The sequence below is a fragment of the Xenopus tropicalis genome, chromosome 2, assembly GCF_000004195.4.
Source record: "Xenopus tropicalis strain Nigerian chromosome 2, UCB_Xtro_10.0, whole genome shotgun sequence".
Classification (NCBI taxonomy): domain Eukaryota; kingdom Metazoa; phylum Chordata; class Amphibia; order Anura; family Pipidae; genus Xenopus; species Xenopus tropicalis.
In genome coordinates, this window is record NC_030678.2 from 179,777,939 (window position 1) to 179,805,546 (window position 27,608).

At 50.5% G+C, this 27,608-nt stretch overlaps 1 protein-coding gene across 1 annotated transcript; it reads left to right on the forward strand.

The window, feature by feature from the left end:
- Positions 1 to 767: 767 nt before the first annotated feature.
- On the forward strand, positions 768 to 27,608 carry cckbr (CCKBR cholecystokinin B receptor). The gene is made up of 5 exons (XM_031897444.1): positions 768 to 1,236; positions 14,899 to 15,150; positions 16,281 to 16,542; positions 24,137 to 24,264; positions 24,940 to 27,608. Exons 1-5 carry the CDS (start codon positions 1,056 to 1,058, stop codon positions 25,464 to 25,466), a joined length of 1,350 nt encoding a protein of 449 aa, XP_031753304.1. The 5' UTR covers positions 768 to 1,055; the 3' UTR covers positions 25,467 to 27,608.

Below are 27,608 nucleotides of genomic sequence, written 5' to 3' on the forward strand. Positions count from 1 at the left end.
GGGGCAGTGAGGGAATATGGAAGGTGCATTACAGAGGGGCTACCAGCAGGGGGCACACAGTACTGGGGGGGGGGCAGTGAGGGAATATGGAAGGTGCATTACAGAGAGGCTGCCAGCAGGGGGCACACAGTACTGGGGGGGGGCAGTGAGGGAATATGGAAGGTGCATTACAGAGAGGCTGCCAGCAGGGGGCACACAGTACTGGGGGGGGGCAGTGAGGGAATATGGAAGGTGCATTACAGAGGGGCTGCCAGCAGGGGGCACACAGTACTGGGGGGCAGTGAGGGAATATGGAAGGTGCATTACAGAGGGGCTGCCAGCAGGGGGCACATAGTACTGGGGGGCAGTGAGGGAATATGGAAGGTGCATTACAGAGAGGCTGCCAGCAGGGGGCACACAGTACTGGGGGGGGCAGTGAGGGAATATGGAAGGTGCATTACACAGAGGCTGCCAGCAGGGGGCACATAGTACTGGGGGGCAGTGAGGGAATATGGAAGGTGCATTACAGAGAGGCTGCCAGCAGGGGGCACACAGTACTGGGGGGGGCAGTGAGGGAATATGGAAGGTGCATTACAGAGAGGCTGCCAGCAGGGGGCACACAGTACTGGGGGGGGCAGTGAGGGAATATGGAAGGTGCATTACACAGAGGCTGCCAGCAGGGGGCACACAGTACTGGGGGGGCAGTGAGGGAATATGGAAGGTGCATTACAGAGAGGCAGCCAGCAGAGGGCAGAGAGTACTAGGCGGCAGTGAGGGATATGGGATTAGCTGGCAGTCAGGCTGCTCAGAGCACATGGGGGAGAGGCAGAGGCACCTGTCAGGGACGCAGCTCAGACAGTCAGAGCGCAGGAAGGAGACGCAGGAGAGAGAATGGAGCAGAGTTGGGGGGTGGGGGCAGCAGTTTCAGGAGGGAGGTAGTTACTGACTATTGCCCCAGGCTCACTGCCGTTACTACAGCACAGGGAACTTAGTGGGGTGCTGACAGAGTGACAGTTGGGGGCTGCACTGGGGGTGACAGAACTGGGCAGGGGGTCTGTAGGGATCGGGGGGCAGAAATGGATTCTCTCAAGTCCCTCAGTAACATCAGTGCCCTCCATGAACTGCTCTGTCGCTATAGCAACCTCTCGGGCACCCTGGCATGGAACCTGTCCGGCACCCACAACCTGAGCGCTGCCAACTGGCCCCCCTGGAACCTCAGCTGCGCCCTATTGGATCGCAAGAAGCCCAGTCCCTCAGGTGAGGAGCTCAATGTGTATCCCATAATATTCCTTGTACCCCCCATATATATATATATATAATCTGTATATACCTGCCCCCCATATATATATATATATAATCTGTATCTACCTGCCCCCTCTATATATATATATATATATATACTGTGTATCTACCTGCCCCCCCTATATATATATATATAATCTGTATCTACCTGCCCCCTCTATATATATATATACTGTGTATCTACCTGCCCCCCCTCTATATATATATATAATCTGTATCTACCTGCCCCCCCCTATATATATATATATATATATACTGTGTATCTACCTGCCCCCCCTATATATATATATATACTGTGTATCTACCTGCCCCCCCCCCCATATATATACTGTATATACCTGCCCCCCCATATATATATTCTGTGTATCTATCTGCCCCCATATATATATATATATACTGTGTATCTACCTGCCCCCCTATATATATATATATATACTGTGTATCTACCTGCCCCCCCTATATATATATATATAATCTGTATCTACCTGCCCCCCCTATATATATATATATATATACTGTGTATCTACCTGCCCCCCCTATATATATATATATACTGTGTATCTACCTGCCCCCCCTATATATATATATATATACTGTGTATCTACCTGCCCCCCCTATATATATATATATATATACTGTGTATCTACCTGCTCCCCTATATATATATATATACTGTGTATCTACCTGCCCCCCCTATATATATATATATATACTGTGTATCTACCTGCCCCCCCTATATATATATATATATACTGTGTATCTACCTGCCCCCATATATATATATATACTGTGTATCTACCTGCCCCCCCTATATATATATATATATACTGTGTATCTACCTGCCCCCATATATATATATATACTGTGTATCTACCTGCCCCCCTATATATATATATATATACTGTGTATCTACCTGCCCCCCCTATATATATATATATAATCTGTATCTACCTGCCCCCCCTATATATATATATATATATATATATATATATACTGTGTATCTACCTGCCCCCCCTATATATATATATATATACTGTGTATCTACCTGCCCCCCCTATATATATATATATATACTGTGTATCTACCTGCCCCCCTATATATATATATATATACTGTGTATCTACCTGCCCCCCCTATATATATATATATACTGTGTATCTACCTGCCCCCATATATATATATATACTGTGTATCTACCTGCCCCCCCTATATATATATATATAATCTGTATCTACCTGCCCCCCTATATATATATATATATATATACTGTGTATCTACCTGCCCCCATATATATATATATACTGTGTATCTACCTGCCCCCCATATATATATATACTGTATATACCTGCCCCCCCATCCCACTCCTCTCCATTGCCTTATTAAAGGGGAACTTTACCCCAAAAATGATTTTTTTGCCTAATGAAGGAAAAGGTCGTAGTAACTTCTATTTCTATTCATCCCTCATTCCCTGCACTGCTGGTTCTGACTCCTGATACAACTCCCCAATACCCATTCATCCCTCATTCTCACTGGGTTTATAGTTATGTGTAACTGTCACTGTGTCTGTCCCTTTCCCTTCCCTGCACTGCTGGTTCTGACTCCTGATACAACTCCCCAATACCCATTCATTCCTCATTCTCACTGGGTTTATAGTTATGTGTAACTGTCACTGTGTCTGTCCCTTTCCCTTCCCTGCACTGCTGGTTCTGACTCCTGATACAACTCCCCAATATCCATTCATTCCTCATTCTCACTGGGTTTATAGTTATGTGTAACTGTCACTGTGTCTGTCCCTTTCCCTTCCCTGCACTGCTGGTTCTGACTCCTGATACAACTCCCCAATATCCATTCATCCCTCATTCTCACTGGGTTTATAGTTATGTGTAACTGTCACTGTGTCTGTCCCTTTCCCTTCCCTGCACTGCTGGTTCTGACTCCTGATACAACTCCCCAATATCCATTCATTCCTCATTCTCACTGGGTTTATAGTTATGTGTAACTGTCACTGTGTCTGTCCCTTTCCCTTCCCTGCACTGCTGGTTCTGACTCCTGATACAACTCCCCAATATCCATTCATTCCTCATTCTCACTGGGTTTATAGTTATGTGTAACTGTCACTGTGTCTGTCCCTTTCCCTTCCCTGCACTGCTGGTTCTGACTCCTGATACAACTCCCAAATATCCATTCATTCCTCATTCTCACTGGGTTTATAGTTATGTGTAACTGTCACTGTGTCTGTCCCTTTCCCTTCCCTGCACTGCTGGTTCTGACTCCTGATACAACTCCCCAATACCCATTCATTCCTCATTCTCACTGGGTTTATAGTTATGTGTAACTGTCACTGTGTCTGTCCCTTTCCCTTCCCTGCACTGCTGGTTCTGACTCCTGATACAACTCCCCAATACCCATTCATCCCTCATTCTCACTGGGTTTATAGTTATGTGTAACTGTCACTGTCCCTTTCCCTTCCCTGCACTGCTGGTTCTGACTCCTGATACAACTCCCCAATACCCATTCATTCCTCATTCTCACTGGGTTTATAGTTATGTGTAACTGTCACTGTGTCTGTCCCTTTCCCTTCCCTGCACTGCTGGTTCTGACTCCTGATACAACTCCCCAATATCCATTCATTCCTCATTTTCACTGGGTTTATAGTTATGTGTAACTGTCACTGTGTCTGTCCCTTTCCCTTCCCTGCACTGCTGGTTCTGACTCCTGATACAACTCCCCAATACCCATTCATTCCTCATTCTCACTGGGTTTATAGTTATGTGTAACTGTCACTGTGTCTGTCCCTTTCCCTTCCCTGCACTGCTGGTTCTGACTCCTGATACAACTCCCCAATATCCATTCATTCCTCATTCTCACTGGGTTTATAGTTATGTGTAACTGTCACTGTGTCTGTCCCTTTCCCTTCCCTGCACTGCTGGTTCTGACTCCTGATACAACTCCCCAATACCCATTCATTCCTCATTCTCACTGGGTTTATAGTTATGTGTAACTGTCACTGTGTCTGTCCCTTTCCCTTCCCTGCACTGCTGGTTCTGACTCCTGATACAACTCCCCAATACCCATTCATCCCTCATTCTCACTGGGTTTATAGTTATGTGTAACTGTCACTGTCCCTTTCCCTTCCCTGCACTGCTGGTTCTGACTCCTGATACAACTCCCCAATACCCATTCATCCCTCATTCTCACTGGGTTTATAGTTATGTGTAACTGTCACTGTGTCTGTCCCTTTCCCTTCCCTGCACTGCTGGTTCTGACTCCTGATACAACTCCCCAATATCCATTCATTCCTCATTTTCACTGGGTTTATAGTTATGTGTAACTGTCACTGTGTCTGTCCCTTTCCCTTCCCTGCACTGCTGGTTCTGACTCCTGATACAACTCCCCCAATATCCATTCATCCCTCATTCTCACTGGGTTTATAGTTATGTGTAACTGTCACTGTGCCTGTCCCTTTCCCTTCCCTGCACTGCTGGTTCTGACTCCTGATACAACTCCCCAATATCCATTCATTCCTCATTCTCACTGGGTTTATAGTTATGTGTAACTGTCACTGTGTCTGTCCCTTTCCCTTCCCTGCACTGCTGGTTCTGACTCCTGATACAACTCCCCAATATCCATTCATCCCTCATTCTCACTGGGTTTATAGTTATGTGTAACTGTCACTGTGTCTGTCCCTTTCCCTGCACTGCTGGTTCTGACTCCTGATACAACTCCCCAATACCCATTCATCCCTCATTCTCACTGGGTTTATAGTTATGTGTAACTGTCACTGTGTCTGTCCCTTTCCCTTCCCTGCACTGCTGGTTCTGACTCCTGATACAACTCCCCAATACCCATTCATCCCTCATTCTCACTGGGTTTATAGTTATGTGTAACTGTCACTGTCCCTTTCCCTTCCCTGCACTGCTGGTTCTGACTCCTGATACAACTCCCCAATATCCATTCATTCCTCATTTTCACTGGGTTTATAGTTATGTGTAACTGTCACTGTGTCCGTCCCTTTCCCTTCCCTGCACTGCTGGTTCTGACTCCTGATACAACTCCCCAATACCCATTCATCCCTCATTCTCACTGGGTTTATAGTTATGTGTAACTGTCACTGTGTCTGTCCCTTTCCCTTCCCTGCACTGCTGGTTCTGACTCCTGATACAACTCCCCAATATCCATTCATTCCTCATTCTCACTGGGTTTATAGTTATGTGTAACTGTCACTGTGCCTGTCCCTTTCCCTTCCCTGCACTGCTGGTTCTGACTCCTGATACAACTCCCCAATACCCATTCATCCCTCATTCTCACTGGGTTTATAGTTATGTGTAACTGTCACTGTGTCTGTCCCTTTCCCTTCCCTGCACTGCTGGTTCTGACTCCTGATACAACTCCCCAATATCCATTCATTCCTCATTCTCACTGGGTTTATAGTTATGTGTAACTGTCACTGTGTCTGTCCCTTTCCCTTCCCTGCACTGCTGGTTCTGACTCCTGATACAACTCCCCAATACCCATTCATCCCTCATTCTCACTGGGTTTATAGTTATGTGTAACTGTCACTGTGCCTGTCCCTTTCCCTTCCCTGCACTGCTGGTTCTGACTCCTGATACAACTCCCCAATATCCATTCATTCCTCATTCTCACTGGGTTTATAGTTATGTGTAACTGTCACTGTGCCTGTCCCTTTCCCTTCCCTGCACTGCTGGTTCTGACTCCTGATACAACTCCCCAATACCCATTCATCCCTCATTCTCACTGGGTTTATAGTTATGTGTAACTGTCACTGTGTCTGTCCCTTTCCCTTCCCTGCACTGCTGGTTCTGACTCCTGATACAACTCCCCAATATCCATTCATCCCTCATTCTCACTGGGTTTATAGTTATGTGTAACTGTCACTGTGTCTGTCCCTTTCCCTTTCCCTGCACTGCTGGTTCTGACTCCTGATACAACTCCCCAATACCCATTCATCCCTCATTCTCACTGGGTTTATAGTTATGTGTAACTGTCACTGTGTCTGTCCCTTTCCCTTCCCTGCACTGCTGGTTCTGACTCCTGATACAACTCCCCAATACCCATTCATCCCTCATTCTCACTGGGTTTATAGTTATGTGTAACTGTCACTGTGTCTGTCCCTTTCCCTTCCCTGCACTTGCTGGTTCTGACTCCTGATACAACTCCCCAATACCCATTCATCCCTCATTCTCACTGGGTTTATAGTTATGTGTAACTGTCACTGTGTCTGTCCCTTTCCCTGCACTGCTGGTTCTGACTCCTGATACAACTCCCCAATACCCATTCATTCCTCATTCTCACTGGGTTTATAGTTATGTGTAACTGTCACTGTGTCTGTCCCTTTCCCTTCCCTGCACTGCTGGTTCTGACTCCTGATACAACTCCCCAATACCCATTCATCCCTCATTCTCACTGGGTTTATAGTTATGTGTAACTGTCACTGTCCCTTTCCCTTCCCTGCACTGCTGGTTCTGACTCCTGATACAACTCCCCAATATCCATTCATTCCTCATTTTCACTGGGTTTATAGTTATGTGTAACTGTCACTGTGTCTGTCCCTTTCCCTGCACTGCTGGTTCTGACTCCTGATACAACTCCCCAATACCCATTCATCCCTCATTCTCACTGGGTTTATAGTTATGTGTAACTGTCACTGTGTCTGTCCCTTTCCCTTCCCTGCACTGCTGGTTCTGACTCCTGATACAACTCCCCAATATCCATTCATCCCTCATTCTCACTGGGTTTATAGTTATGTGTAACTGTCACTGTGCCTGTCCCTTTCCCTTCCCTGCACTGCTGGTTCTGACTCCTGATACAACTCCCCAATATCCATTCATTCCTCATTTTCACTGGGTTTATAGTTATGTGTAACTGTCACTGTGTCTGTCCCTTTCCCTTCCCTGCACTGCTGGTTCTGACTCCTGATACAACTCCCCAATATCCATTCATTCCTCATTTTCACTGGGTTTATAGTTATGTGTAACTGTCACTGTGTCTGTCCCTTTCCCTGCACTGCTGGTTCTGACTCCTGATACAACTCCCCAATACCCATTCATCCCTCATTCTCACTGGGTTTATAGTTATGTGTAACTGTCACTGTGTCTGTCCCTTTCCCTTCCCTGCACTGCTGGTTCTGACTCCTGATACAACTCCCCAATACCCATTCATCCCTCATTCTCACTGGGTTTATAGTTATGTGTAACTGTCACTGTCCCTTTCCCTTCCCTGCACTGCTGGTTCTGACTCCTGATACAACTCCCCAATATCCATTCATTCCTCATTTTCACTGGGTTTATAGTTATGTGTAACTGTCACTGTGTCTGTCCCTTTCCCTGCACTGCTGGTTCTGACTCCTGATACAACTCCCCAATTACCCATTCATCCCTCATTCTCACTGGGTTTATAGTTATGTGTAACTGTCACTGTGTCTGTCCCTTTCCCTTCCCTGCCACTGCTGGTTCTGACTCCTGATACAACTCCCCCAATATCCATTCATTCCTCATTCTCACTGGGTTTATAGTTATGTGTAACTGTCACTGTGTCTGTCCCTTTCCCTGCACTGCTGGTTCTGACTCCTGATACAACTCCCCAATACCCATTCATCCCTCATTCTCACTGGGTTTATAGTTATGTGTAACTGTCACTGTGTCTGTCCCTTTCCCTTCCCTGCACTGCTGGTTCTGACTCCTGATACAACTCCCCAATATCCATTCATCCCTCATTCTCACTGGGTTTATAGTTATGTGTAACTGTCACTGTGTCTGTCCCTTTCCCTTCCCTGCACTGCTGGTTCTGACTCCTGATACAACTCCCCAATATCCATTCATTCCTCATTCTCACTGGGTTTATAGTTATGTGTAACTGTCACTGTGTCTGTCCCTTTCCCTTCCCTGCACTGCTGGTTCTGACTCCTGATACAACTCCCCAATATCCATTCATTCCTCATTCTCACTGGGTTTATAGTTATGTGTAACTGTCACTGTGTCTGTCCCTTTCCCTTCCCTGCACTGCTGGTTCTGACTCCTGATACAACTCCCCAATACCCATTCATCCCTCATTCTCACTGGGTTTATAGTTATGTGTAACTGTCACTGTGTCTGTCCCTTTCCCTTCCCTGCACTGCTGGTTCTGACTCCTGATACAAATGATATTGAGGAGTTGTATCAGGAGTCAGAACCAGTAGTGCAGGGATGAGATCCAGTGACAATGAGAGAGAAGAATGATTGGACACTGGGAAGTTAACCTTTTCCTTTATTAGGCAAAAATTCCATTCTCCTTTAATCTGACAGTAGTGATGTGTAATGTATATTCCTCCCTGAATATATTATTGTAACAGTTACTCTCTGTATTAATATCCTGCCCGGCATCCCCTGTAAGTAGGGGGGGCAGGGGCAGTTGTGACTCTATTCCCAGCATCTGCCCCCCCCTTATATATTTATATATAGTGACCCCCCCCCTTAACTGCCCCCCCCCCAGTGTAACCAATCCCAACTGGGCCAGCCTTTCCCCATAACTGAGCCCATTCCCTTTATCAGCTTAGTCGCTCTTCCCTGTACTTTCTCTATTTCATTACTGCCCCCCCCTTATATATTTATATATAGTGACCCCCCCCTTAACTGCCCCTTCCCCCAGTGTAACCAATCCCAACTGGGCCAGCCTTTCCCCATAACTGAGCCCATTCCCTTTATCAGCTTAGTCGCTCTTCCCTGTACTTTCTCTATTTCATTACTGCCCCCCCTTATATATTTATATATAGTGACCCCCCCTTAACTGCCCCCCCCAGTGTAACCAATCCCAACTGGGCCAGCCTTTCCCCATAACTGAGCCCATTCCCTTTATCAGCTTAGTCGCTCTTCCCTGTACTTTCTCTATTTCATTACTGCCCCCCCTTATATATTTATATATAGTGACCCCCCCCCTTAACTGCCCCTTCCCCCCCCAGTGTAACCAATCCCAACTGGGCCAGTCTGGTTGTTTTTAGTTTAGAGTAATTCTATTGGTGCTTGACAGTATCATGTGATCCCTACTGAATTAATTCAAGATGAAATACAATCAGAGTCAATATCATTATTATTAAAATCACCTAATTCTAGGAATAGTGAATAAGGGGGGGGGGGGGGTAACAAGATGTATAATTACCCCGGGTGGAACTGAATGCCGGGCGTCACCGTGTAGTTTCTGCCCTATTTATCAATTTGTGTTGTATTTATTTTTGTCATGAAAAATTTTTTTTTACCATAAAACGTAAAGAGCGAGAGTTACAGTTCCCTAATGTCCCCGACCCCCCCTTACACCCCTAGAATGGTACTATAACAGGGGCTCCCCTACCTCTATCTACCTACCTCATTCATGGGGTCCCTGTTCCCCCCTTACACCCCTAGAGTGGTACTATAACAGGGGTTCCCCTACCTCTATCTACCTACCTCATTCATGGGGTCCCTGTTCCCCCCTTACACCCCTAGAGTGGTACTATAACAGGGGCTCCCCTACCTCTATCTACCTACCTCATTCATGGGGTCCCTGTTCCCCCCTTACACCCCTAGAGTGGTACTATAACAGGGGTTCCCCTACCTCTATCTACCTACCTCATTCATGGGGTCCCTGTTCCCCCCTTACACCCCTAGAGTGGTACTATAACAGGGGGGCTCCCCTACCTCTATCTACCTACCTCATTCATGGGGTCCCTGTTCCCCCCTTACACCCCTAGAGTGGTACTATAACAGGGGCTCCCCTACCTCTATCTACCTACCTCATTCATGGGGTCCCTGTTCCCCCCTTACACCCCTAGAGTGGTACTATAACAGGGGCTCCCCTACCTCTATCTACCTACCTCATTCATGGGGTCCCTGTTCCCCCTTACACCCCTAGAGTGGTACTATAACAGGGGCTCCCCTACCTCTATCTACCTACCTCATTCATGGGGTCCCTGTTCCCCCCTTACACCCCTAGAGTGGTACTATAACAGGGGTTCCCCTACCTCTATCTACCTACCTCATTCATGGGGTCCCTGTTCCCCCCTTACACCCCTAGAGTGGTACTATAACAGGGGGCTCCCCTACCTCTATCTACCTACCTCATTCATGGGGTCCCTGTTCCCCCCTTACACCCCTAGAGTGGTACTATAACAGGGGCTCCCCTACCTCTATCTACCTACCTCATTCATGGGGTCCCTGTTCCCCCCTTACACCCCTAGAGTGGTACTATAACAGGGGCTCCCCTACCTCTATCTACCTACCTCATTCATGGGGTCCCTGTCCCCCCCCCTTACACCCCTAGAGTGGTACTATAACAGGGGCTCCCCTACCTCTATCTACCTACCTCATTCATGGGGTCCCTGTTCCCCCCTTACACCCCTAGAGTGGTACTATAACAGGGGCTCCCCTACCTCTATCTACCTACCTCATTCATGGGGTCCCTGTTCCCCCCTTACACCCCTAGAGTGGTACTATAACAGGGGCTCCCCTACCTCTATCTACCTACCTCATTCATGGGGTCCCTGTTCCCCCCTTACACCCCTAGAGTGGTACTATAACAGGGGCTCCCCTACCTCTATCTACCTACCTCATTCATGGGTCCCTGTTCCCCCCTTACACCCCTAGAGTGGTACTATAACAGGGGCTCCCCTACCTCTATCTACCTACCTCATTCATGGGGTCCCTGTTCCCCCCTTACACCCCTAGAGTGGTACTATAACAGGGGCTCCCCTACCTCTATCTACCTACCTCATTCATGGGGTCCCTGTTCCCCCCTTACACCCCTAGAGTGGTACTATAACAGGGGCTCCCCTACCTCTATCTACCTACCTCATTCATGGGGTCCCTGTTCCCCCCTTACACCCCTAGAGTGGTACTATAACAGGGGCTCCCCTACCTCTATCTACCTACCTCATTCATGGGGTCCCTGTTCCCCCCTTACACCCCTAGAGTGGTACTATAACAGGGGCTCCCCTACCTCTATCTACCTACCTCATTCATGGGGTCCCTGTTCCCCCCTTACACCCCTAGAGTGGTACTATAACAGGGGCTCCCCTACCTCTATCTACCTACCTCATTCATGGGGTCCCTGTTCCCCCCTTACACCCCTAGAGTGGTACTATAACAGGGGCTCCCCTACCTCTATCTACCTACCTCATTCATGGGGTCCCTGTTCCCCCTTACACCCCTAGAGTGGTACTATAACAGGGGCTCCCCTACCTCTATCTACCTACCTCATTCATGGGGTCCCTGTTCCCCCCTTACACCCCTAGAGTGGTACTATAACAGGGGCTCCCCTACCTCTATCTACCTACCTCATTCATGGGGTCCCTGTTCCCCCCTTACACCCCTAGAGTGGTACTATTACAGGGGCTCCCCTACCTCTATCTACCTACCTCATTCATGGGGTCCCTGTTCCCCCCTTACACCCCTAGAGTGGTACTATAACAGGGGCTCCCCTACCTCTATCTACCTACCTCATTCATGGGGTCCCTGTTCCCCCCTTACACCCCTAGAGTGGTACTATAACAGGGGCCCCCCTACCTCTATCTACCTACCTCATTCATGGGGTCCCTGTTCCCCCCTTACACCCCTAGAGTGGTACTATAACAGGGGCTCCCCTACCTCTATCTACCTACCTCATTCATGGGGTCCCTGTTCCCCCCTTACACCCCTAGAGTGGTACTATAACAGGGGCTCCCCTACCTCTATCTACCTACCTCATTCATGGGGTCCCTGTTCCCCCCTTACACCCCTAGAGTGGTACTATAACAGGGGCTCCCCTACCTCTATCTACCTACCTCATTCATGGGTCCCCTGTTCCCCCCTTACACCCCTAGAGTGGTACTATAACAGGGGCTCCCCTACCTCTATCTACCTACCTCATTCATGGGGTCCCTGTTCCCCCCTTACTCCCCTAGAGTGGTACTATAACAGGGGCCCCCCCTACCTCTATCTACCTACCTCATTCATGGGGTCCCTGTTCCCCCCTTACTCCCCTAGAGTGGTACTATAACAGGGGGCCCCCCTACCTCTATCTACCTACCTCATTCATGGGTCCCTGTTCCCCCCTTACACCCCTAGAGTGGTACTATAACAGGAGCCCCCCTACCTCTATCTACCTACCTCATTCATGGGGTCCCTGTTCCCCCCTTACACCCCTAGAGTGGTACTATAACAGGGGCCCCCCTACCTCTATCTACCTACCTCATTCATGGGGTCCCTGTTCCCCCCTTACACCCCTAGAGTGGTACTATAACAGGAGCCCCCCTACCTCTATCTACCTACCTCATTCATGGGGTCCCTGTTCCCCCCTTACTCCCCTAGAGTGGTACTATAACAGGGGGCCCCCCTACCTCTATCTACCTACCTCATTCATGGGGTCCCTGTTCCCCCCTTACTCCCCTAGAGTGGTACTATAACAGGGGGCCCCCCTACCTCTATCTACCTACCTCATTCATGGGGTCCCTGTTCCCCCCTTACACCCCTAGAGTGGTACTATAACAGGGGCTCCCCTACCTCTATCTACCTACCTCATTCATGGGGTCCCTGTTCCCCCCTTACACCCCTAGAGTGGTACTATAACAGGGGCTCCCCTACCTCTATCTACCTACCTCATTCATGGGGTCCCTGTTCCCCCCTTACTCCCCTAGAGTGGTACTATAACAGGGGGCCCCCCTACCTCTATCTACCTACCTCATTCATGGGGTCCCTGTTCCCCCCTTACACCCCTAGAGTGGTACTATAACAGGGGCTCCCCTACCTCTATCTACCTACCTCATTCATGGGCTCCCTGTTCCCCCCTTACACCCCTAGAGTGGTACTATTACAGGGGCTCCCCTACCTCTATCTACCTACCTCATTCATGGGGTCCCTGTTCCCCCCTTACACCCCTAGAGTGGTACTATAACAGGGGCTCCCCTACCTCTATCTACCTACCTCATTCATGGGGTCCCTGTTCCCCCCTTACACCCCTAGAGTGGTACTATAACAGGGGCTCCCCTACCTCTATCTACCTACCTCATTCATGGGGTCCCTGTTCCCCCTTACTCCCTAGAGTGGTACTATAACAGGGGGCCCCCTACCTCTATCTACCTACCTCATTCATGGGGTCCCTGTTCCCCCCTTACTCCCCTAGAGTGGTACTATAACAGGGGGCCCCCTACCTCTATCTACCTACCTCATTCATGGGGTCCCTGTTCCCCCCTTACACCCCTAGAGTGGTACTATAACAGGAGCCCCCCTACCTCTATCTACCTACCTCATTCATGGGGTCCCTGTTCCCCCCTTACACCCCTAGAGTGGTACTATAACAGGGGCTCCCCTACCTCTATCTACCTACCTCATTCATGGGGTCCCTGTTCCCCCCTTACACCCCTAGAGTGGTACTATAACAGGGGTTCCCCTACCTCTATCTACCTACCTCATTCATGGGGTCCCTGTTCCCTCCTTACACCCCTAGAGTGGTACTATAACAGGGGTTCCCCTACCTCTATCTACCTACCTCATTCATGGGGTCCCTGTCCCCCCCCTTACACCCCTAGAGTGGTACTATAACAGGGGCTCCCCTACCTCTATCTACCTACCTCATTCATGGGGTCCCTGTTCCCCCCTTACACCCCTAGAGTGGTACTATAACAGGGGTTCCCCTACCTCTATCTACCTACCTTATTCATGGGGTCCCTGTTCCCCCCTTACTCCCCTAGAGTGGTACTATGACAGGGGCCCCCCTACCTCTATCTACCTACCTCATTCATGGGGTCCCTGTTCCCCCCTTACACCCCTAGAGTGGTACTATAACAGGGGCCCCCCTACCTCTATCTACCTACCTCATTCATGGGGTCCCTGTTCCCCCTTACACCCCTAGAGTGGTACTATAACAGGGGCCCCCTACCTCTATCTACCTACCTCATTCATGGGGTCCCTGTTCCCCCCCCTTACACCCCTAGAGTGGTACTATAACAGGGGCTCCCCTACCTCTATCTACCTACCTCATTCATGGGGTCCCTGTCCCCCCCCCTTACACCCCTAGAGTGGTACTATAACAGGGGCCCCCCTACCTCTATCTACCTACCTCATTCATGGGGTCCCTGTTCCCCCCTTACACCCCTAGAGTGGTACTATAACAGGGGCCCCCCTACCTCTATCTACCTACCTCATTCATGGGGTCCCTGTTCCCCCCTTACACCCCTAGAGTGGTACTATAACAGGGGCCCCCCTACCTCTATCTACCTACCTCATTCATGGGGTCCCTGTTCCCCCCTTACACCCCTAGAGTGGTACTATAACAGGGGCCCCCCTACCTCTATCTACCTACCTCATTCATGGGGTCCCTGTTCCCCCCCTTACACCCCTAGAGTGGTACTATAACAGGGGCTCCCCTACCTCTATCTACCTACCTCATTCATGGGGTCCCTGTTCCCCCCTTACTCCCCTAGAGTGGTACTATAACAGGGGCTCCCCTACCTCTATCTACCTACCTCATTCATGGGGTCCCTTTTCCCTGAAGGGGCTTCTGGGAAATGGACCGGCTAATGTACTGACTGTAACAGTTGCTATGGGACAGACGTTAGTAACGCTCAGTAGGGGCTGCTGAGAGGAAGATGTAATGGACCCCCTGTGTCTCCGTTAGAGCTGAACCTGTGGGTGCGGATCGTACTTTACAGCGTCATCTTCCTGCTCAGCGTATTCGGTAACGCTCTGATCATCGCGGTGTTAGTGCTCAACAAGCGGCTCCGCACCATCACTAACTCCTTCCTGCTCTCCCTGGCGCTCAGCGACCTCATGGTGTCCCTGCTCTGCATGCCCTTCACCCTCATCCCCAACCTCATGGAGAACTTCATCTTCGGGGAGCTCATATGTCGGGCGGCCGCCTACTTCATGGGTGAGAGCCCTTCCTGGGGGGCCTGGTGCTCCCCAATATCTGCAGCAATATCTAGTGCCCCCCCATACAGTGCCCTGGGCAGGGTGGGACCCAAGTGCCCCCATACAGACCCCATACAGATAGTGCCCTGGGCAGGGTGGGACCCAAGTGCCCCCCATACAGACCCCATACAGATAGTGCCCTGAGCAGGGTGTGACCCAAGTGCCCCCCATACAGACCCCCATACAGATAGTGCCCTGGGCAGGGTGGGACCCAAGTGCCCCCCATACAGACCCCATACAGATAGTGCCCTGGGCTGGGTGGGACCCAAGTGCCCCCCATACAGACCCCATACAGATAGTGCCCTGGGCAGGGTGGGACCCAAGTGCCCCCCATACAGACCCCATACAGATAGTGCCCTGGGCTGGGTGGGACCCAAGTGCCCCCCATACAGACCCCATACAGATAGTGCCCTGGGCAGGGTGGGACCCAAGTGCCCCCATACAGACCCCATACAGATAGTGCCCTGGGCTGGGTGGGACCCAAGTGCCCCCCATACAGACCCCATACAGATAATGCCCTGGGCAGGGTGGGACCCAAGTGCCCCCCATACAGACCCCATACAGATAGTGCCCTGAGCAGGGTGGGACCCAAGTGCCCCCCATACAGACCCCATACAGATAGTGCCCTGGGCTGGGTGGGACCCAAGTGCCCCCCATACAGTCCCCATACAGATAGTGCCCTGGGCAGGGTGGGACCCAAGTGCCCCCCATACAGACCCCCATACAGATAGTGCCCTGGGCAGGGTGGGACCCAAGTGCCCCCATACAGACCCCCATACAGATAGTGCCCTGGGCAGGGTGGGACCCAAGTGCCCCCCATACAGACCCCCATACAGATAGTGCCCTGGGGCAGGGTGGGACCCAAGTGCCCCCCCATACAGACCCCCATACAGATAGTGCCCTGGGCAGGGTGGGACCCAAGTGCCCCCCCATACAGACCCCCATACAGATAGTGCCCTGGGCAGGGTGGGACCCAAGTGCCCCCATACAGACCCCCATACAGATAGTGCCCTGGGCAGGGTGGGACCCACGTGCTTGTTATAGTGACTCTGGCCACCAAAGCTTACACTCTAATTTCCCACATTGCAGGCCTCTCTGTCAGCGTCTCGACCTTCAACCTGGTGGCCATCTCCATCGAGCGCTACAGCGCCATCTGTAACCCACTGAAGTCCCGCGTGTGGCAGACCCGATCCCACGCCTACCGGGTCATAGCGGCCACTTGGGTTCTGTCCAGCGCCCTGATGGTCCCGTACCTCGTGTACAACAGAACCGTGACGTTTCCCATGAAGGACCGGAGAGTCGGGTACCAGTGCCGCCTGGTGTGGCCCAGTAAGCAGGTGCAACAGGCATGGTAAGAGTTAATCATCCTACTTTCCTTTACATACAGCCCCCATGTTACCCCCAGCTCACTGTATGTTACCCCCAGCTCTCTGTATGTTACCCCCAGCTCACTGTATGTTACCCCCAGCTCACTGTATGTTACCCCCAGCTCTCTGTATGTTACCCCCAGCTCTCTGTATGTTACCCCCAGCTCTCTGTATGTTACCCCAGCTCTCTGTATGTTACCCCCAGCTCTCTGTATGTTACCCCAGCTTCTCTGTATGTTTACCCCCAGCTCTCTGTATGTTACCGCCCAGCTCTCTGTATGTTACCCCCAGCTCTCTCGTATGTTACCCCCAGCTCTCTGTATGTTACCCCCAGCTCTCTGTATGTTACCCCCAGCTCTCTGTATGTTACCCCCAGCTCTCTGTATGTTACCCCCAGCTCTCTGGTATGTACCCCCAGCTCTCTGTATGTACCCCCAGCTCTCTGTATGTTACCCCCAGCTCTCTGTATGTTACCCCCAGCTCTCTGTATGTTACCCCAGCTCTCTGTATGTTACCCCCAGCTCTCTGTATGTTACCCCCAGCTCACTGTATGTTACCCCCAGCTCTCTGTATGTTACCCCCAGCTCTCTGAGATGTTACCCCCAGCTCTCTGTATGTTACCCCAGCTCTCATGTCCCCAGCTCTCTGTATGTTACCCAGCTCTCTGTATGTTACCCCAGCTCTCTGTATGTTACCCCCAGCCGTCTCTGTTATGTTCCACCCCCAGCTCTCTGTATGTTACCCCCAGCTCTCTGTATGTTACCCCAGCATCTCATCTGTTATGTTTTACCCCCAGCTCTCTGTATGTTACCCCCAGCTCTCTGTATGTTACCCCCCAGCTCTCTGTATGTTACCCCCAAGCTCTCTGTATGTTACCCCCAGCTCTCTGTATGTTACCCCCAGCTCTCTGTATGTTACCCCCAGCCTCTCGTATGTACCCAGCTTGTATGTTACCCCAGCTCTCTGTATGTTACCCCCAGCTCTCTGTATGTTACCCCCAGCTCTCTGTATGTTACCCCCAGCTCTCTGTATGTTACCCCCAGCTCTCTGTATGTTACCCCCCAGCTCTCTGTATGTTACCCCCAGCTCTCTGTATGTTACCCCCAGCTCTGTATGTTACCCCCAGCTCTCTGTATGTTACCCCCAGCTCTCTGTATGTTACCCCCAGCTCTCTGTATGTTACCCCCAGCTCTCTGTATGTTACCCCCAGCTCTCTGTATGTTACCCCCAGCTCTCTGTATGTTACCCCCAGCTCACTGTATGTTACCCCCAGCTCTCTGTATGTTTACCCCCAGCTCCTGTATGTTACCCCCAGCTCTCTGTATGTTACCCCCAGCTCTCTGTATGTTACCCCCAGCCTCTCTGTATGTTACCCCCAGCTCTCTGTATGTTACCCCAGCTCTCTGTATGTTACCCCCAGCTCTCTGTATGTTACCCCCAGCTCTCTGTATGTTACCCCCCAGCTCTCTGTATGTTACCCCCAAGCTCTCTGTATGTTACCCCCAGCTCTCTGTATGTTACCCCCAGCTCTCTGTATGTTACCCCCCAGCTCTCTGTATGTTACCCCCCAGCTCTCTGTATGTTACCCCCAGCTCACTGTATGTTACCCCGCTCTCTGTATGTTACCAGCTCTCTGTATGTTACCCCCAGCTCTACTGCTTATGTTAAACCCCAGCTCTCTGTATGTTACCCCCCAGACATCACTTATGTTACCCCATGCTCCTGCCTATGTTACCCAGCTCCTTTGTTCCTCTACCCCCACGCTCACTGTATGTTACCCCCAGCTCTCTGTATTTACCCCCAGCTCTCTGTATGTTACCCCAGCTCTCTGTATGTTACCCCCAGCTCTCTGTATGTTACCCCCAAGCTCTCTGTATGTTACCGCCAGCTCACTGTATGTTACCCCCAGCTCTCTGTATGTTACCCCCAGCTCTCTGTATAATAAATTGGCCCCCGGGGGTAGCAGCCTGTAGCATTCAGGGGTTGCTGGGAGTTGGCTAACTTGAAGGAGACCTCAGGTAAAAGAATAAATAATGGGTCTCAGTAGAGGACTCAGTGGGGGTCTCAGTAGAGGACTCAGTAGGGGACTCAGTGGGGGTCTCAGTAGGGGACTCAGTAGGGGACTCAGTAGGGGACTCAGTAGAGGACTCAGCAGGGGACTCAGTAGAGGACTCAGTAGGGGACTCAGTAGAGGACTCAGTAGGGGACAGTCAGTAGAGGACTCAGTGGGGACTCAGTAGAGGACCCAGTAGGGGACTCAGTAGGGGACTCAGTAGGGGACTCAGCAGAGGACTCAGTAGGGGACAGTCAGTAGAGGACTCAGTAGGGGACTCATTAGAGAACCCAGTAGGGGACTCAGTAGAGGACTCAGTAGGGGACAGTCAAGTAGAGGACTCAGTGGGGACTCAGTAGAGGACCGCAGTAGGGGACTCAGTAGGGACTCAGTAGGGGGCTCATAAGGGACTCAGTAGGGGCTCAGTAAGGGGACTCAGTAGGGGGCTCATAGTAGGTAGAGGAACTCATAGAGGATGCAGTAGAGGACTCAGTAAGGCTCCGGGGACAGTCAGTAGAGGGACTCCAGTGGGGACTCAGTTGAGGACGCCAGTAGGGGACTCAGTAGGAGACTCAGTAGGGGACTCAGTAGGGGACTCAGTAGGGGACTCAGTAGGGGACTCAGTAGGGGACTCAGTAGAGGACTCAGTAGGGGCTCAGTAGGGACTCAGTAGAGGACTCAGTAGGGGGCTCAGTAGGGGACTCAGTAGGGGACTCAGTAGGGGGCTCAGTAGGGGGCTCAGTAGGGGACTCAGTAGGGGGCTCAGTAGGGGACTCAGTAGAGGACTCAGTAGGGGGCTCAGTAGGGGACTCAGTAGGGGGCTCAGTAGGGGACTCAGTAGGGGACTCAGTAGAGGACTCAGCAGGGGACTCAGTAGAGGACTCAGTAGGGGACTCAGTAGAGGACTCAGTAGGGGACAGTCAGTAGAGGACTCAGTGGGGACTCAGTAGAGGACCCAGTAGGGGACTCAGTAGGGGACTCAGCAGAGGACTCAGTAGGGGACAGTCAGTAGAGGACTCAGTAGGGGACTCATTAGAGAACCCAGTAGGGGACTCAGTAGAGGACTCAGTAGGGGACAGTCAGTAGAGGACTCAGTGGGGACTCAGTAGAGGACCCAGTAGGGGACTCAGTAGGGGACTCAGTAGGGGGCTCAGTAGGGGACTCAGTAGGGGGCTCAGTAGGGGACTCAGTAGGGGGCTCAGTAGGGGACTCAGTAGGGGACTCAGTAGAGGACTCAGTAGGGGACAGTCAGTAGAGGACTCAGTAGGGGACTCAGTTGAGGACCCAGTAGGGGACTCAGTAGGGGACTCAGTAGGGGACTCAGTAGGGGACTCAGTAGGGGACTCAGTAGGGGGCTCAGTAGGGGACTCAGTAGAGGACTCAGTAGGGGGCTCAGTAGGGGACTCAGTAGGGGACTCAGTAGGGGCTCAGTAGGGGACTCAGTAGAGGACTCAGTAGGGGGCTCAGTAGGGGACTCAGTAGGGGGCTCAGTAGGGGACTCAGTAGGGGACTCAGTAGGGGACAGTCGGGGGCACATTTCCCTCCCACGGACGTGCGGAACCATTGGGGGAGCTGAAACCAGAGCTGGGGCAGGAATGTGGTGCAGATAGTGCAGTGGCGCTGGCAGGGGTGGGACTACCAAGGGCATCGGAACTGGTGTTTGCCCAGAGATAAGCAGCGGTGCTAGTTACATAATAGCAGTTACTTTACCCTTTCATGGCTGGACAAACACAAAGGGGCACTTAGAAAGGCCCACCCCCTGTACCCCCCCCATGCTGAATGCCCTGTCTGTGTAACCCAGTATGTGCCACTTGTGATTGTTAGACCCTCTGCCCACTCTCAGACTTTCTCCCATTCTACAGGATCCCATTACTGCCTCCGCTCCTGATTTATAGCCCCCCCCCCCAATTACTACTTTATACCACTAATTGGGATCTTTTTAAGCTTTCTATATCTTTCCATTTGTAAACTCAGCATTGGTTTTATTATCTATTATTATTATCTCTCATCTCTTCATAGAAGTCTTTCTCTGGTCTCCATTGCAGTTTGTCCTCCCCACATCCTTCTATTGAGGTCTTTCTCTAGCCACCCCTAGAGGTACCTCCCCCCATCCTTCTATAGAGGTCTTTCTCTAGCCACCCCTTGAGGTACCTCCCCCCATCCTTCCATAGAGGTCTTTCTCTAGCCACCCCTAGAGGTACCTCCCCCCATCCTTCCATAGAGGTCTTTCCTAGCCCACCCCTAGCACGGTACCCCCCCCATCCTTCTATTGAGGTCTTTCTCTAGCCACCCCTTGAGGTACCTCCCCCCACTCCTTCTCATAGAGTCTTCTCTCAAGCCACCCCTAGAGGTACCTCCCCCATCCTTCCATAGAGGTCTTTCTCAAGCCACCCCTAGAGGTACCTCCCCCCATCCTTCTATTAGGTCTTTCTCTAAGCCACCCCTAGAGGTAACCTCCCCCATCCTCTATGAGGTCTTTCTCAAGCCACCCCTAGAGGTACCTCCCCCCATCCTTCCATAGAGGTCTTTCTCTAGCCACCCCTAGAGGTACCTCCCCCCATCCTGCTATAGAGGTCTTTCTCAGCCACCCCTAGAGGTACCTCTCCCCATCCTTCAATAGAGGTTGTTCTCTAAGCCACCCCCAGAGTACTCCCCCCATCCTTCATAGAGGTCTTTCTCAAGCCACCCCTAGAGGTACCTCCCCCCATCCTCTTCTAGAGGTCTTCTCTAGCCACCCCTAGAGGTACCGCCCCACCATCTTCTATATGAGGTCTTTCTCAAGCCACCCTAGAGGTACCTCCCCCATCCTTCTAGAGGTCTTTCTCAAGCTACACCCTAGAGTACCCTCCCCCATCCTTCTATGAGGTCTTTCTCTAGCCACCCCTAGAGGTACCCTCCCCCCATCCTTCTATAGAGGTCTTTTTCTTTTCAAGCCACCCCTATAGGTACCTCCCCCCATCCTTCTATTGAGGTCTTTCTCTAAAGCCACCCCTAGAGGTACCTCCCCCCATCCTTCTATAGAGGTCTTTCTCTAGCCACCCCTAGAGGTACCTTCCCCATCCTCTATAGAGGTCTTCTCTAAGCCACCCCTAGAGTACTCTCCCCATCCTTCAAGAGGTCTTTCTCAAGCCACCTCTAGAGGTACCCTCCCCCCATCCTTCTATAGAGGTCTTTTTCAAGCCACCCCTAGAGGTACCTCCCCCCCATCCTTCTATAGAGGTCTTTTTCAAGCCACCCCTATAGGTACCTCCCCCCATCCTTCTATAGAGGTCTTTCTCTAGCCACCCCTAGAGGTACCTCCCCCATCCTTCTATAGAGGTCTTTTTCAAGCCACCCCTAGAGGAACCTCCCCCCATCCTTCCATAGAGGTCTTTCTCTAGCCACCCCTAGAGGTACCTCCCCCATCCTTCCATAGAGGTCTTTCGCTAGCCACCCTTAGAGCGTACCTCCCCCATCCTTCTATAGAGGTCTTTCTCTAGCCACCCTTAGAGGTACCTCCCCCCATCCTTCCATAGAGGTCTTTCTCTAGTCACCCCTAGAGGTACATCCCCCCATCCTTCCATAGAGGTCTTTCTCTAGCCACCCTTAGAGGTACCTCCCCCCATCCTTCTATAGAGGTCTTTCTCAAGCCACCCCTAGAGGTTACTCCCCCCCCATCCTTCCATAGAGGTCTTTCTCAAGCCACCCCTAGAAGTACCTCCCCCCATCCTTCTATAGAGGTCTTTCTCTAGCCACCCCTAGAGGTACCTCCCCCCATCCTTCCATAGAGGTCTTTCTCAAGCCACCCCAGAGGTACCTCCCCCCATCCTTCTATTGAGGTCTTTCTCTAGCCACCCCTAGAGGTACCTCCCCCCATCCTTCTATTGAGGTCTTTCTCAAGCCACCCCTAGAGGTACCTCCCCCCATCCTTCCATAGAGGTCTTTCTCTAGCCACCCCTAGAGGTACCTCCCCCCATCCTTCTATAGAGGTCTTTCTCAAGCCACCCCTAGAGGTACCTCCCCCCATCCTTCAATAGAGGTTTTTCTCTAGCCACCCCCAGAGGTACCTCCCCCCATCCTTCCATAGAGGTCTTTCTCTAGCCACCCCTAGAGGTACCTCCCCCCATCCTTCCATAGAGGTCTTTCTCTAGCCACCCCTAGAGGTACCTCCCCCCATCCTTCTATAGAGGTCTTTCTCAAGCCACCCCTAGAGGTACCTCCCCCCATCCTTCCATAGAGGTCTTTCTCAAGCTACCCCAGAGGTACCTCCCCCCATCCTTCTATTGAGGTCTTTCTCTAGCCACCCCTAGAGGTACCTCCCCCCATCCTTCTATAGAGGTCTTTTTCAAGCCACCCCTATAGGTACCTCCCCCCATCCTTCTATAGAGGTCTTTCTCAAGCCACCCCTAGAGGTACCTCCCCCCATCCTTCTATAGAGGTCTTTCTCTAGCCACCCCTAGAGGTACCTTCCCCCATCCTTCTATAGAGGTCTTTCTCTAGCCACCCCTAGAGGTACCTCCCCCATCCTTCCATAGAGGTCTTTCTCAAGCCACCTCTAGAGGTACCTCCCCCCATCCTTCTATAGAGGTCTTTTTCAAGCCACCCCTATAGGTACCTCCCCCCATCCTTCTATAGAGGTCTTTTTCAAGGCCAACCCCTATAAGGTACCTCCCCCCATCCTTCTATAGAGGTCTTTCTCTAGCCACCCCTAGAGGTACCTCCCCCCATCCTTCTATAGAGGTCTTTTTCAAGCCACCCCTAGAGGAACCTCCCCCCATCCTTCCATAGAGGTCTTTCTCTAGCCACCCCTAGAGGTACCTCCCCCCATCCTTCCATAGAGGTCTTTCGCTAGCCACCCTTAGAGGTACCTCCCCCATCCTTCTATAGAGGTCTTTCTCTAGCCACCCTTAGAGGTACCTCCCCCCATCCTTCCATAGAGGTCTTTCTCTAGTCACCCCTAGAGGTACATCCCCCCATCCTTCCATAGAGGTCTTTCTCTAGCCACCCTTAGAGGTACCTCCCCCCATCCTTCTATAGAGGTCTTTTCTCAAGCCACCCCTAGAGGTACCTCCCCCCCATCCTTCCATAGAGGTCTTTCTCAAGCCACCCCTAGAAGTACCTCCCCCCATCCTTCCATAGAGGTCTTTCTCAAGCCACCCCTAGAGGTACCTCCCCCCATCCTTCCATAGAGGTCTTTCTCAAGCCACCCTTAGAGGTACCTCCCCCCATCCTTCCATAGAGGTCTTTCTCAAGCCACCCTTAGAGGTACCTCCCCCCATCCTTCCATAGAGGTCTTTCTCAAGCCACCCCTAGAGGTACCTCCCCCCATCATTCTATAGAGGTCTTTCTCAAGCCACCCCTAGAGGTACCTCCCCCCATCCTTCCATAGAGGTCTTTCTCTAGCCACCCCTAGAGGTACCTCCCCCATCCTTCCATAGAGGTCTTTCTCAAGCCACCCCTAGAGGTACCTCCCCTCATCCTTTTATAAAAGTCTTGTAAATCCGTCCTGTCCTTTCATTGAGATCTTTTTCTTGCCTCCCCTATAGGTACGTCCTCCTCCTTACCATTCTCTTCTTCATACCTGGGGTGGTGATGATCGTGGCCTATGGACTCATCTCCCGCGAGCTGTACAGGGGCATCCAGTTTGAGATGGACCTCAACAAAGAAGCAAAAGGTCTCAGAATAAACATACAGCCTAGAAACATGTTGCTGAGTAGACTTCAAGTTGAAGTTCCCAGTCATTCAGTGCTTCATATAGTATTATTGAGCTCTTGCCCCTTGGGTCTCCACCATCTACCTTACGGGGTTATTGCATAGCATTTTACTCAATACATTGCATATGTTTCCCAACCAAAGGCTAAATCTTGGTGGTCCTTTTACAGATCTTTCTTTTATCCAACTAATAATAATTGCTCCACCTACAGTTGCAGCCACCGTCAGGGCTACATTCAGTGATGGCCAGAGAGTCACCTGGGCGCCCAGCACTAAATCCTTCCCTGGGAAAAACAAAAAAGGATTGTATTATGGCACAATCGTCCAATCTCCGTGACTTCCTCCAACTATAACTGACAGGAACCACTTCAGTTTACAGCTGGAGGGTCACAGGTTGGATTAGAAGTATCTTCTGCCCATTAGCTTCTCGTCATTGCTGTGGCCCCATTACGTCTATATTTAGCCCCAGTCACGGTGCACTTGCTACGTACCAGAGCCTGAGATCTGCCTTTTAGCTGAAAACCACAAGGACGTTTCATATTAATGATGTATTTTCTGCCAAAAATATGGAGAGGATGGAAAATGTGAAGTTTTGAAATATCCTTTGTTTATTTAATGGGAGATGTTTGTCTTGTAGCTCACAAAAACGGAGTCCCCGCTCCAGCCACCGTTCCCAGCGGCGATGAGGGAGACGGCTGTTACATTCAGGTCAGCAAGAGGCGCAATACCATGGAGATGTCCACCCTGACACCGAGTGCCTGCACCAAGATGGACCGAGCGCGGATCAACAACTCCGAAGCCAAACTCATGGCCAAGAAACGGGTGATCCGGATGCTCATTGTCATCGTGGCCATGTTCTTCATATGCTGGATGCCCATTTTCGTAGCCAACACTTGGAAGGCCTTCGATGAGTTGTCCGCTTTCAATGCCCTGACGGGAGCGCCCATCTCTTTCATCCATCTCCTGAGTTACACATCAGCCTGCGTCAACCCTCTCATCTACTGCTTCATGAACAAGCGTTTCCGCAAGGCCTTTCTGGGCACGTTTGCCAACTGTATCAAGCCGTGCCGCAGCTTCCGAGACGCAGAGGAAGATATAGCAGCCACGGGAGCTTCTCTCTCTAAATTCAGCTATACTACTGTTAGCAGCTTGGGCCCGCCCTGAAGACCACTTTCATGACTTTCATGACTTTTATGGCTCTTTATGTTCTCCTGTTCTTCGTGGTTATGGTTTTCATTTACGTAAAAAAGGAAGACAACATCTTCAGGGCTGCTGGAGCCCACAGACCATAATAACCTCCTATGGGCATGTCCTCCTCTATTCTGAGGAACTCAAAGCTGGGGGAAATAAAGGTGTGTGTGTTCTTCATAATTACATCCTCAAACATTCCTGAGAAACCATAATCCGTGAGTGTTCTTCTCAGATACATGATCCCACAGTCCTGAGAACCCAACAGTGACATCTGTGTCCTCCTCTATCCTGAGGAACTCAAAGCTGGAGGAACTAAAGTTGTGTGAGTTCTTCATAATGTCATCCTCAAACATTCCTGAGAAACCATAATCCTTGCGTGTTCTTCCCAGATACATGATCCAACAGTCCTGAGAACCCAACAGTGACATCTGTGTCCTCCTCTATTCTGAGGAACTTAAAGCTGGAGGAACTAAAGTTGTGTGAGTTCTTCATAATGTCATCCTCAAACATTCCTGAGAAACCATAATCCTTGCGTGTTCTTCCCAGATACATGATCCGACAGTCCTGAGAACCCAACAGTGACATCTGTGTCCTCCTCTATCCTGAGGAACTCAAAACTGGGGGAACTAAAGTTGTGTGTGTTCTTCATAATTACATCCTCAAGCTATCCTAAGAAACCATAATCCATGAGTGTTCTTCCCAGATACATGATCCCACAGTCCTGAGAACCCATCAGCGACATATGTGTCCTCCTCTATCCTGAGGAACTCAAAGCTGGAGGAGCTAAAGTTGTGTGAGTTCTTCATAATGTCATCCTCAAACATTCCTGAGAAACCATAATCCTTGTGTGTTCTTCCCAGATACATGATCCCACAGTCCTGAGAACCCAACAGTGACATCTGTGTCCTCCTCTATCCTGAGGAACTCAAAACTGGGGGAACTAAAGTTGTGTGTGTTCTTCATAATTACATCCTCAAACTATCCTGAGAAACCATAATCCATGAGTGTTCTTCCCAGATACATGATCCCACAGTCCTGAGAACCCATCAGCGACATATGTGTCCTCCTCTATCCTGAGGAACTCAAAGCTGGAGGAAATAAAGTTGTGTGAGTTCTTCATAATGTCATCCTCAAACATTCCTGAGAAACCATAATCCTTGTGTGTTCTTCCCAGATACATGATCCCACAGTCCTGAAAACCCAACAGTGACATATGTGTCCTTCTCTATCCTGAGGAACTCAAAGCTGGAGGAACTAAAGTTGTGTGAGATCTTCATAATGTCATCCTCAAACATTCCTGAGAAACCATAATCCTTGTGTGTTCTTCCCAGATACATGATCCCACAGTCCTGAAAACCCAACAGTGACATATGTGTCCTTCTCTATCCTGAGGAACTCAAAGCTGGAGGAACTAAAGTTGTGTGAGATCTTCATAATGTCATCCTCAAACATTCCTGAGAAACCATAATCCTTGTGTGTTCTTCCCAGATACATGATCCCACAGTCCTGAGAACCCACCAGTGACATATGTGTCCTCCATCTTTGCATCCAGCTCAGAGGAAGAAGCCTCTACACCATGGCTCCATGATCAAGCAGAGCTGAGGAACTGTAAACTCTGGGTGTTCTCCAAAGTTATATCGTCTCAGAATTCTGGGAAATTGTCACACGGTTCTGAGGAACAACAAGTTCTGTGGATTCTCCATATTGGTGGGAAATATTCAGTTCTGGGATATCGTCAGCTCTATGTTTATTCCTTGTGCACAAACCATACAGCTATTCTGAGGGAACCTGCTCCACCCCATGAGTATAGTCCATATCAACTCCCTTCATGCAATTCTGAAGTTTTTTTTTATCCATCTTACATATCGTATATTCTTACAGGAACCTTGGGTTCTCCATACATGGAACCTCACATTGTTTAAGGTTGGACAATTTCATGTTTTCATTTCATTTCAGTTGCCTGATCCTGAAACTAAATCTACCATCCTTTCTAATTATTTCCTGGTATTTATATAGTACTGACACATTGTGCAGCACTTACAGAGAACATTATTCCCATCAGTCCCTGCCCCAGTGAGCTTACAATCTAAGGTCCCTATCCCATTCCCATCAGTC

Excerpts from the sequence above, each read along its gene's own strand:
- cckbr (XM_031897444.1), top strand. The coding sequence starts at position 1,056 with ATGGATTCTCTCAAGTCCCTCAGTAACATCAGTGCCCTCCATGAACTG. Across the intron at positions 1,237-14,898 it reads CAAGAAGCCCAGTCCCTCAG|AGCTGAACCTGTGGGTGCGG; the intron begins GTGAGGAGCTCA and ends TGTCTCCGTTAG. Across the intron at positions 24,265-24,939 it reads CCTCAACAAAGAAGCAAAAG|CTCACAAAAACGGAGTCCCC; the intron begins GTCTCAGAATAA and ends TTTGTCTTGTAG.